Below are 12,163 nucleotides of genomic sequence, written 5' to 3'. Positions count from 1 at the left end.
GTCTCTTAAATATGTGTCAAACACAGCTTATTTCGAGCTATTTTCCAAAATCCTATGGAGAAATTGCTTTTTTGTCGAAGGAACCCATGCGCAGCTTACTTCCGGGTTTTAGGACGCGTCACTGTGGCACTCTATTTTCTCCAGGATAATGACAACCTAATCAATTCCTGCAGAGGACTTTTTATCACAGCGCTCATCGAGGTTTTCAACGGCACATGTACCCCTTTTTGGAAGTAATAATAAATAGCCCAAGATGGGATTTTTTTTTTTAAACAATTTTCCCATTACACTCAAACAATATACTTCATTAATAAATGCATGACTGTAACCGATCCTTATTAATTTAATGTGTTTGTGGACTTGACTTCTGATGGCAGAAACAGACGTGATCTTTACTCTGAAATTAGGGAAATAAACTGTCATTTGTTTCGACAGGGAGGCTACACTTTTGTCACTCAAAACCTGAATGCATGGGATGCAGCTGTCTGCCAAGTTGGCGTGCTTGCAGCTGCTCAGCAGAACACTTGATATAACAAACTCCACCGCAAGTTACTGTAATACTAATGTATACTACCATTACAGTATGGTGTAAAACAATCATATCCACTCTTTCTTTCATCCATCATGTAAGACGTCTGACGAAATTAGTTACTTTTCCAACTAAGTCCAAAAGAACAACATGAATCCCATCGTATCATGATAGACAATTTCCTCCCTCTCAGTTTTTTTTGACCAATCACAGTGGTTGGATTTGGTTAAGTCCTGCCCACATAACATGACGCTCACGCGGGCTTCATGCCGATTCTGGGCGCTGCTTGCTTTGAACTGTTGCACGGTGTTTGTTGTGCCTGCTCTAACTAATAATGAACAACTTAAGGATTTGTGAAGTCACTTTTGGAACTGACCTGCATTTCGCAACGTGTGTTCAATAGTTTATAAGGGAACATTCGAGTTGGAATAAGAACCGTGGCCCTTCTGGAGTATTGAATGTAAGTTGAAGTACAACTAACGATAATGTTTGCGTCCTGATTTAACGCTTATTCTCTCTAAAATTGACAGTCTTTAAGGATTTTGGTAAGAATCGCTAGCAGGTTTCTGCTCAACCTATCTACGTTGCCTGTAACTTTTGTTCTCGAACACTTCTCTCTGTAACTGAATAAACGAACATAGTGGAGTAACGTTAGTTTTGACGAACCCACTTGTTTCTAGCAAGTCTCGTAAACTAGCTAGCGTAAAGAGTAAGCTAACCTAGCATCATTATCTAATGAATTGCTCTCAAATTTTTTGTAGACGACAAGTTCAAACTGTAAAGCCAGGCTACAACATGTATGCATATATTCAAAACAAGTATTACAAAAAAATAACCTTTCCCCGCTAGTTTTCACAAGGTGGTGTCGATAAACATGTACCGTTGCACACACAGCTGCTGCTAGATAAAGTATCTGTGCAATGTAAAGTTTCAAACAGTTTACTAAGACGTAGGCTACTAACCCCACCCGAAATGTCTCTTCTTTTTTTTTTTTAAATGTATCTAGTCATTAGATGGACTTCAAATGAACTGAAGTCAAGCCACATTTGGCTGTTTCCCTGCTCCATTCAAAAAAGATGGCAGACCGCTTTTACAAGTTGGAAGATGAAGCCTTCCCGAGTTTCCTCTACAAGTCTCTGGACAGCACCAGTGGCCGTGCCACACTGGGGAATGTGACATTGGGTTCAGGCCCAGGGCTTCCAGTGGCTGCTTCTACAGTGGCTAAAATTAAACCAGGATCTGACAACAGGTGGGAGCATGCTGCTGCTTTGGACAGATGTGACTTGATATGGAAATGATCTCATGCATGTTCCTCTGAATCATCTGACTAGTGTGACAATAATGTATGCTGAAATCATTCCAATTCCTGTTTCAGAGTTTATGTTTCTACTAATTCTACCGTTAAAGGCTACTGGAAATAAGAAATACTGATATGCAAAAAAGATACATATTTACACGCCTGCCAAATATAGAACTGAATATGGATACTTGTTTGTTAATAAAAAGTTGTTACAGCCCTATTTTCTTTTGAAATGTCCCACAAAGTGAACAGGAACAGCCCTGGGGATGTTCATAGTGAGTCAGTTGCTTTGTGCACTATTTTAAAGTAACCATGATTTAGAGCAGTTTAGTCTGTTACAAATGTTGTTGGATCGATGCTAAGTCGTCTTGCTTTACAGAGCTGACCCTGTTGAGGCGTCATATCTGGAGGGCCAAGAGCAGCAGGCCAAGTCCCAGTCCTTTCTTAGGGAACAACCCATGTTCGCCCTAAGCTTCAAGGATGACTTGTGAGTATTTACACAGCTGATTTGGTTTTGCAATGTTGTCTGTGACTAAAAAAGATCATATTATATAAACAGATTTGTTGTCTAAAAATGTTGTACTTGCAGTATGTTTGCATTGTGTTTTCTTGTTTGACAGTTATTTACATTTCGCAAAGAGGACCTCAATTACAGCCAGTCATACTAAATGAATACTCAAATGTTAAATGTATTACTGAACATATGTTTAACTATAGTAATTGATATTCCTTTTCACATGAAGCTTTGATGTGGTCATAATGATATACATCACTGACTGTATTACAGGGACAATGCGGATGACTTCTTTGCAGTACACCGTCTCTCAGACATGCTCGTAAAGATTACTTTGGATGAGAGTGCATCTCAAAACCAAGGCTCCATGCTGAGGCTGTGTTCTCCACAGGTGGGCTCAGTCCACAGCCGGCCCACACAGCTTGGAACAGGTACGTGGTACCTGTCTCGCCTCATGTCTAGGTATAACACTGTGGCAATACTCCCATCCTGATCATCGGCAATGAGGTCAAATTGGCTTCACCTAGTACTTCAGGGACTTACCGTTTACCAGACCGTTTACCAGACATGGTATATTTGTGCTTTCTGATAGAAAGAGAAGAACATATTCTCATTATTAGGTGATGACACTTTTTCTTGAAGATACTAATGCATTTAGCTTTTACTGATTGTTCGACAGATCTTTCAACGGGGCTCCTGACGTTTAAAGACAACACCGATGCAAAGGTACCGACTCTGGTTTGTCCCTGAACAGATAGCAGGTGTACTTTTAATCAGGGATAATTGTTTTGCTGTTATTTTTACAGTCTTGTTTTGCCGATGTGTACCCATCTTGTCAATGGGTACAAATACATATAATTCACTGCTCAAACTAAATATGGACCGTTTGTCCTGTATATTATAAAAGAAAAAGCCATGCAATGTAGCTTGTCTTTATATATAAGCATATTTGACCTTTTTAAATATACACTATTTCTTCTAAAACGATTTTTAAAAAAACAACCCAGTATACGTTTATAAAGGTTTGTGTTTTAGATTATTTTATTTCAAAATGGTCTTTTTTTATTATCTCAAACAAAATACTTTTTCTTTTCCGGTGCAATTCATTTGGGCTCAGCCTCTCCCTGCGACAGCTGACGAGGACAGCGTGCAGCGAGAGGGAGTGGACAGTGACCATTTCAGTGGCAGTAACTCCAGCTTCCTGGCAAACGAGAAGCTCATGTCCGTGGACAGCCTCAGTAGCGATATCACAGGTTCATACATTCTTTATATTTTAAATGTAGGAAAAAACATGGAGTGCAGACATTCTGTAAAAACCTGAATGTCCTGTTGTGAACGTGTGATTGTTCTCTAGATGATGACATAGAATCTGAAAACCTGCCTGTTGATGAGCTAGAGCTGTACTTCCATAAGCTGGTGCCTCCCGTCATGCAGCGAGGCCGAGTGGAGGGCCAGGAGATTCCTGTGACTGTAATTCTCTTCTCCTTTCAAACACTTGACGCTCTTAGCACTTGCTCACTTACACTGGCCTTCATAAGTGTCCCTTTAGAAAACAGTTATATTTAATCAAGTCATTCCCTTAATCCATATCACTCACTGTCCCTATTCATTTTCATTTCTGCCTTCAATGATCATAGGGTGCTACTGACAACAGTTCAAACCCAAGTTCTACAGAACCAGAACCGTATAGACACCAGTTTCTCGATGACTACAATCAGGTGAGCACACTGCGTGAAATATCGTCTTCCTGAGAGTACTGTTACGTTTTCTAATTATTAACTGGAATGTGGAGCAAGAAACCCGACTACCGGCTTTACTAATTCTGAAGTTCACTTATTGACATTCTACAATTCTGACATTACTTCCGTAAATCTGACTCAAATGAAAGAACTCTTTTCATGTCTCTGCAAAATATAAGTTTCACTTTGTATTTTTTCTCATTTCTTTCTGTACCTTGTGTACCCATGTCTTCCTCAGGAAGACTTCCAGATGCCTGATGTGCGTCTTGCTGCTACAGGTATGGACTCCTGTCCAGCCAGTGATGAGGACACTGAGGACGAGCTGGAGTCTGCCAGAAGGAACAGCAATGCTACCCGGACACGGCTGCTGCCCAGCACTTCAAGACAACTGGTCAGAAATAGAAAACAATATTGTTATTGTTTTTAAACTCTCAAATATCAAGTATTGAGTAGCTCCATTATGCACAGGTCTTGTAAAACAAGTTTTCTTTGGACAATTGTTGTTTTTGTGTGCGTGTTAACGTCTACATGTGGACACAGGTTGGAGAGAGCCATCGTCCCAGTTTCAGGCCAGGCTTAGAGGGAGGCAGTTCTGATGACGAGGCTTCCCGTGGCCGCGGCGGTCCATCTCTGTCTGGGATTGAACAGAGACGATCGGCTGAGGGACAGGTCATCAACCCTCCAGTCACGGGTACAATATGTCGCTGCCTTGTTTTTCTTTCCGTCGTGTTCCCTGGCTCGTTCTCTTGCTCTCTTGTTATCTCCAAGTGAAAGGATTCTAAAGCATGAGCTCATTTAACAGGGAACTGATTTTGTTGTAGTTTTGAGGGACACTAGATGAAGACGCATACTGCTCTCCTTAAGGTGTCAGCTCTCTGGTTTTGTGTCCTCGTGTGATTGAAGGGGACGGAGGCGGTGGGGATGGAAGCAGTGGGAGTGAAGGAAGCGGAAATGACGGTGGGGTTGCGACCCTGCTTCTCCCGGCGACCGTGGTCCAGACCACCTATGATGCCCTGCGCGGGCTGGGGGTCGTGGGGAGTGGTGCTATTGGAGAGGAAAACGATGGCAAGCTGAATCTGCAAGGACATAATAGGAACAGTCTTTTCAGACGCACCGAGGTAAGAACGAGACGCACGTCGGCAACAAAGACAAACACAGGCGTCACAAATACTATTGGCTGCATTTCTTGACAAAGTTTATTGATGCAGTTTTTATTTAGGTTTCTTACTAAACATCTTGCTTATTAAGACATGACTTGTGTCGACCACACACTTTCTGTTTGCCCTCATGCTGTGGATTATATTTATTTAATACTCTCTAGTTTATAAATGATGCACTAATAGTTTTGCAGGTCTGCTTCTTAATTGACTGGATGTGTTGCAGATGGGGGACCGTGTGGGTCCTGTAGGAGTAGGAGAGGCCAGCTCTTCTTCCGGTGCATCAAGGGGAACGCAGAGGCTTCCTTCTGTCAACTGGAGCATGGTCCTCGACAGACAGGGGGCGCTGGTGAGTGCATATGCACGACGACTCTAATGCTACTACTATAGCCTGACTTGTTTTCGTTTGATGTGGGATGTTCTGTGCAGATACCGAGGAGGGAATACGTATTTGATCCCTTGCCCATTTACCCACTTACAAAGAAATGACAATCTATCATTTTAATGGTAGGTTTATTTGAACAATGAGAGAAAGAATATCTAAAAGAAAGTCCAGAAATTGATATTATATAAAAGATTAAAATGTATTTGCATTTAACTGTGGGAAACGAGTATTTGATCCCCTCGCAACCGACAAGAATGCTGGCTCCCTCAGACCGGTTACATGAGTCCATTTCCTTTAAAACATGTACTCATAATATCAACTTGTTGCCTGTATAAAAGACACCTGTCCACAGAATCAATCAGTCAGATTTCAGCCTCTCCACCATGGGCCAGACTAACGAGCTGTCTAAGGACCTCAGGGACCAGACTGTAGACCTGCACCAGGCTGGGATTGGCTACAAGACCATCAGAAAGCAGCTTGGTGAGAAGGAGACCACTGTTGGTGCGATCATTTGAAAATGGAAGAAAAGTCAAATGGACATCAATCAACAATCAATCGCCCTCGGTCTGGGGCTCCACACAAGATCTGGCCCCGTGGGGTTTGATGATCAGGAGAAAGGTGAGGTATCAGCCAAGAACTACACGGGGGAACTTGTTAATAATCTCAAGGCAGCTGGGACCACAGTCACCAAGAAAACTATTGGTAACACACTACACTATAATGGATCAAATCCTGCAGCGCCTCAAGAAGAACATGAAGGGCCGTCTGAAGTTTGACAATGAACATCTGGATGATTCAGAGAAGGCTTGGGAGAAGGTGGTGTGGTCGGAAGAGACCAACATCGAGATCTTTGGCATCAGCTCGACACGCCGTGTTTGGAGGAAGAGAAATGCTGACTATAACCCAGAACACCATCCCCCCGTCAGCATGGAGGTGGAAACATTCTGCTGTGGGGTGTTTCTCTGCTAGGGGGACAGGACCACTTCCCTGCATCGAGGAGAGGATGGACAGGGCCATGCACCGTAACATCTTGTCCGATAGCCTCCTTCCCTCAGACACTGAACATGGGTCATGGAGGGGTCTTCCAGCAGGACAATGACCCTGAACATACGGCCAAGGCAACACAGGAGTGGCTAAAGAAGAAGCCCATTGAGGAGAGGGAGGGGCCTAGCCAGTCTCTGGACCTTAATCCCATAGAACATCTGTGGAGGGAGCTGAAGCTTCCAGATGCCAGGCATCAGCCTCAAAACCTGAAGGGTTTGGAGAGCATCTTCAGAGAGGAGTGGACCAACATCCTTCCTGAGATGTGCACAGACCTGGAGACCAGCTACAAGAAGCGTCTGACCTCTGTGTCCAACTAGGGTTTCTCCACCAAGTACTAACACATGTTCTGCAATGGATCAAATACTGATTTCCTCCACTCTATTTTTCATCTCTGTCTGATATTGTTTTTTTTAAACGTTGCTTCTATTGTAAGGAAAATAAGTAGCAAACTGTAGACCATGCACATTCCAGACAAAGAGTCGTCTCGTCTTTCTCTTCCGAAAGTTAGATGTGGAGTAAAATATAGATTCTAAAACGGCTCGTAAGTCATAGTTTGTGTTGTCTGTCATAGTGTGTCTGTCTGTGTGTTACTGAGGAGCGGTGGCTCATTGAGAACATGTAGCGTGGAGCGGTGAAGCGCGGCACGGCAGAGCACAGCAAAGGCTGAACGATGAATGCGTATAACAAGGCTCTGGTTGTCAATGTGGTTCTCATTTCAACACCAGGATGCCATGGAGAGCGCACAGTCCAGGCCTGCTGCTGACAGACTGCTGGACCCTGCCTCCCTGAGGAGTGGAGCTGGCCTCCAGAGACCTCAGGAATCGGCCAGCCTCACAGTCTCCTACCTCCAAGGCACCCAGGGGAGCTTCCCCCTCTCTCAGGTACAATACGTAACAGGGGCACGGGCGAAAGTCAGGGTTCTATAAAGACCCATGTACCGATTCTCCTTGGGCGTTTTCACTGGATGTCAGCATTATGTATGAGCACACATTGAAACAAGGACACTACCTTTGCAATCTGGTGGTCTTTGTTGGTGTTGGGCTTTGGCCCCACGCCCCTGCAGGTAAAGTGCATTGAAAGGCAACCTTGAAGAGGGAAGTATAGACCTCATCCAGATTGATTGTGTGACATTTCCAATGTAAACTTCTTAAGAAGAAATGTTATCATTATAGCTTTTCAAGAGACTTTTAAATAATAGGTCTGACACCGAAACACATCGTAGGTCCTGCTTCCTGAATGCCATGATGGGGACAATGAAGATGATGAAGATGATGGAGTAGATGAGCCTGATGGGGCCAGGCATTCGCTGGGCTTAAGAGGAGGGCCTTGTGGGAATGTAAGTGTAGCAGAGGCCTCAGGCGGGACCAGTGAGGACGACAGCACTCCCCTTTCCTCCTCCTCCCTGGAACCCAAGTATTTCTCCCAGAGCATCCACCAGGACGCGGAAGATTCAGACGACGGGTGGAGTTACTGCCCCGACAACCTGGAGCAGGAATTTAAACAAGGTTGTTTATCAGTGATGAGATCTTTACCAAGTGAATGCTCTGTTCTGCAATCTCAATACATATTGTCTTGTTTCTTGGTGTATACGTGTTAACAGCATGCTCTCCTGCTCAGGCGCACAGGCCACACAGAGCGTGGTGTACCAGAACGATGAAGGACAATGGGTGACGGACCTGGCATATTACTCCTCCTTTGAGAAGGAGGTTGATGGGAAGACTTCAGAGAATGTTGGCCACTTACAGACTGAGGAATTTCTTCCTCCCAGTATGTCAAAAGTCCAAAGCTTATTTAACATTTTGTTGTACTTATATAAATCGATGCCTATTGCTAATAAATAATGCTTTGCAGGTGATGCTTTGGAAAAGATAGCTAAGGATCAAGAGACATTTGAGAAAGAGCACCAATTTATGCAGGTATACAACGGCTCCCTTTTTTCAAATATAGTCACATTCAAATGAATTGTCAGAGGCTGGCACTCAGCCACGCTGTGTCTCGTAAAGCACAACCCCTTGTGGTTGATTGTGGGTATTGCTGCTCACACAGGAGGAGAAGATGGAACCGGCCAGCAGCAACAGCACCTTTAACAGCGACTCCTCTTGGAAAGCTCCCCCCAGCAGTGACATCCTGATGAGGGCTTCGCAGGTCTCCACGGAGTATAAGCAGGGGGACCAGAGCTACCTGCGACTCACTTTGGGCCAGTTCTTTGGACAGCGCTCTGAAGCCCTTGGCTGTCTTGGCAGTGCTGATGATTTGGATTTTGTTAAACGGGTCAGTACCATTTTATTTTTTCTTTGTGTTACACACATCATTTCCTTACCGTCAGTCTCTTTGAGAATTGATTTCAAGACGATAAAACATGTGTTCATACATAAACCTATAGATGAGATGTGCATCAACATTGATATGCAGCTGCTGTTTGATCGAGCTGCAGATGTTGTGTTAGTGTTTGTGTTCCTGCTAACTTCATGTGAAGTTAATACAGTCTAATGGTTGAGGTTGGGTTAGCTTGTAACATGTAGTAAACATGTAACATGTAGTAAAGCTTGGTCTCTTGTTCTCTAGCCTTCCTTTGGCTACATCATTACCTCTCCAGAGAAGAGGGACCCGTTTCCCCTCATTCATCCCTCAGAGTTCTCCGCTGGAGGCACCTCTCTCGCTGACACTCTGGAACCCAGTGACGCAGACAAGACACTCAACCCAGGTGTGTTCACAATATCGTTAGGGCTGAATAATCACCTTCTCGCCTCACCTTTGTGTTTGCATTTTCTAAATGATTTAGACTGCTTTGTGATTATTATTCATGATCATCTCATGTGCAGAAGACCTGGACCAAACTCTTGAGGCACCAGGTGAAAGGATGCCACTGAAAGATGACATTGCACCGTATGAACGGGAGGTACAGGGGCTTTTCTCATACGTTGATATGCAATATGTAGGACTACATGCATGGCAGCATGTCGTTCTGACATAAGATCACTTCTTCTCTTCAGGACCACACTGTCAGAGCGGCACCTGACCACCATGAGGGCTCTGGCTCCGATGCAAGCGTAGGTAACCAAAGCGGTGCGTCCCCCAACAGTAACAACAGCCAAATGATGCTGAGTATCAGCACAATTGCTTCAGCCATTGCTGATGCGTCCATCAGCACTGACCCATCGCAGCTGGCTGCCATGATAATGGCGCTCTCCAAGAGAAGTAGGGCGATGAATAGAGCTGAGAGAGCAGACCGCGTTGGACCTACAGCCACCTCTACAGAGGAACCCCACTCAGTGGAACATGTAAGGCCTTGATATATTATATTTTACAGTATGCATTTTGGTTTGATCAACTATGTACTGCACAATTGCTCTCAATCAGGTTTGTTTTCTTGAATTTGATTTTTTTTATATATATAAATAGCTTCATTACATATTACGTAGTGTGAAGGAAATATTTAATGGGATCTGTGCATGGGAGACTGTTAGTGTTTTCCCTATGTGTCCTGTTTGTAGTTTACACAGGGCACAGGTCAAAAGGTCCTGCCTCCCTGAGGGGGAGTGTGACCAAATGCACAGATGGTTGTTAATGGATCAGTCCTTGGTCTCAACATGTGTTGCATCGATTAGGATGAAAAGGGCGCGAACAGAGGCTCCTCCTTGATTATCTGTGTAGATTTGCGCTGTGTTTCTGTGTAATCTTCAGTGTTGGCTGGGGAATCACATGATGAAGTCGTGTGAAAACCCTGCCAATGCTCACGGCCGTGGCTCTCAATAAACCCAGTGTTTGATATAAAGCGGACTCCAGCTTCCAGTTCTTCCATCAACATTGCTGAGCAGAAGTTTCTCTCACACGTAGTATGTTGATTATTTGTCTAGTCTTTATTTAAAAAATCTCACTAGAGGAAAACTCAAAATCTGACTTTTGTTTCCCTCTTAAACGTTACAAAGAACATTTTGTAGTGTCCCATTTGAGATAATACTCTGTATTTACGATGCATACATTGTCAACATTGTGAGTGCCCTCTCCTTTTTTTCAATGTTCCACCTCCACAGATCCTCCCTGAGCCGGATCAGAGCAGCCTGCTGGACATCCTGCACAGAAGCACCTGTGTTGGAGAGCTGAGTGCCTTTGACATGGAGAAATACCTGAACATGACTGAAGTGTCATGCAGCCCCGACGCCTCTGTGGCTCACACCACCTGTGACCTGACCGCCTGGGCTAACAACCTCAGCAGCTCTCAAAGGAACCCTCAGGGGGGGTTTCCTGAGGAGCAGGGAAGCTCAGCTCAGCAAGTGGACAGTAAGACTCAACAGAAGCAAACAGAAACTGGTCGAGGAGGAGAGACCTCAATAAACACTAGCTTGTCTACAGAGCCAAATTCATTATCTCCCGGTCATAAGGGTCACTCAAAAAGAAGCTCTATCCCTCGTCCCCGTACGTCTTTCTGCTCTGCCAGAAGATCTGTGGGCTCAGGGCAGACTTCAACTCTCACCACTCTGGCAGACAAAAGGACTTCCTCTGGCAGGAACCTTACAGAAAATGTCAAGCCAGGAGAATGGAACCAACAGGCCACCAACAATATTAGATCTTCCTTGGAAACATCACAACATAGTGAAACGGGATCCTCTTCTACACCAGGTTCATCTAAAGGTTCCTCTTCTCCGCCACAGAGGGTGAAGACGGCAGGCCAGCAGCAGCAGGAGGGGGGACAAAGCAATTTTCCAGCGAAGAATATCATGGCTGCTCCACTACCTGGTGGTTCTGTGGAGAAGCATGTCGGCTTCTCGGGCCAAAACAACCAGCATCCACTAGACCCTGCACCTGGTGAGTACAAATACAGAAATATGGACTTTCTAATTCAAACCGTACACATGCAACAGTACACATCTCAAACTTGAGTCAGATTAAGTCGGTGGTAAAAACGAACTTTTATCACCTGAGGCAGCTAGCGAAAGTAAAACCTTTTCTCTCCAGACAGCAGTTTGAGACAGTAATCCATGCCTTTGTCCCCACCCGGCTGGACTACTGTAACTCTCTCTACATGGGGGTCAGTGGGTCCTCGCTCGCACGACTGCAGCTGGTACAAAATGCTGCAGCAAGGCTCTTAACTGGCACACGGAAGTTTGACCACATTTCCCCTGTTTTAGCTTCTCTCCACTGGCTGCCAATTGATTTTAGGATCCATTTTAAAATTCTTTTATTTACTTTTAAATCCCTAAATGGCATGACCCCACCACCTTGCTGAGCTGTTACAGCACTACACGCCGAACCGCCCTCTCAGGTCAGCGGACCAACTGCTCCTGAATGTGCTTCTCTGTAGCGGCTCCCAAACTGTGGAGCGCTCTGCCCCTGGAGATCAGACAGGCCTCCACACTGCCTGCTTTTAAATCGCTTCTTAAAACCCACCTCTTCTCCTTAGCGTTTTAACATTTGGCGTTTCAACATCTTTTAGAGTGTTGCTTTTTTTGCATTTAAATTGTTTTTTGTTTTTACTTGTACTTGTTTTATGGTGT

General features: G+C 44.5%; 1 protein-coding gene across 5 annotated transcripts in view; it reads left to right on the top strand.

Annotated features, from left to right (window-relative positions):
* The first annotated feature begins 802 nt into the window (after positions 1–802).
* Positions 803–12,163, top strand: part of cep192 (centrosomal protein 192) — a 55,570-nt gene continuing 44,209 nt past the window's right edge. For all 5 annotated transcript variants that reach the window (XM_034101900.2, XM_071205792.1, XM_071205791.1 and 2 more), the window contains exons 1-21: positions 803–989; positions 1,536–1,778; positions 2,209–2,316; positions 2,617–2,774; positions 3,023–3,069; positions 3,461–3,596; positions 3,698–3,813; positions 3,981–4,061; positions 4,321–4,473; positions 4,623–4,773; positions 4,986–5,200; positions 5,466–5,588; positions 7,394–7,549; positions 7,891–8,173; positions 8,286–8,435; positions 8,520–8,584; positions 8,715–8,939; positions 9,234–9,372; positions 9,491–9,567; positions 9,662–9,949; positions 10,703–11,474. In XM_034101900.2, the coding sequence (XP_033957791.2) occupies positions 1,606–1,778; positions 2,209–2,316; positions 2,617–2,774; positions 3,023–3,069; positions 3,461–3,596; positions 3,698–3,813; positions 3,981–4,061; positions 4,321–4,473; positions 4,623–4,773; positions 4,986–5,200; positions 5,466–5,588; positions 7,394–7,549; positions 7,891–8,173; positions 8,286–8,435; positions 8,520–8,584; positions 8,715–8,939; positions 9,234–9,372; positions 9,491–9,567; positions 9,662–9,949; positions 10,703–11,474 (3,616 nt within the window). In that variant the 5' untranslated portion in view covers positions 803–989; positions 1,536–1,605. The remainder of the gene's footprint in view (positions 990–1,535; positions 1,779–2,208; positions 2,317–2,616; positions 2,775–3,022; positions 3,070–3,460; positions 3,597–3,697; positions 3,814–3,980; positions 4,062–4,320; positions 4,474–4,622; positions 4,774–4,985; positions 5,201–5,465; positions 5,589–7,393; positions 7,550–7,890; positions 8,174–8,285; positions 8,436–8,519; positions 8,585–8,714; positions 8,940–9,233; positions 9,373–9,490; positions 9,568–9,661; positions 9,950–10,702; positions 11,475–12,163) is intronic.

The sequence above is a fragment of the Pseudochaenichthys georgianus genome, chromosome 16 (genome assembly GCF_902827115.2).
Source record: "Pseudochaenichthys georgianus chromosome 16, fPseGeo1.2, whole genome shotgun sequence".
Lineage (NCBI taxonomy): Eukaryota > Metazoa > Chordata > Actinopteri > Perciformes > Channichthyidae > Pseudochaenichthys > Pseudochaenichthys georgianus.
The sequence above is the reverse complement of the archived record's forward strand: the minus strand, read 5'-3'. Positions and strand labels throughout refer to the sequence as shown.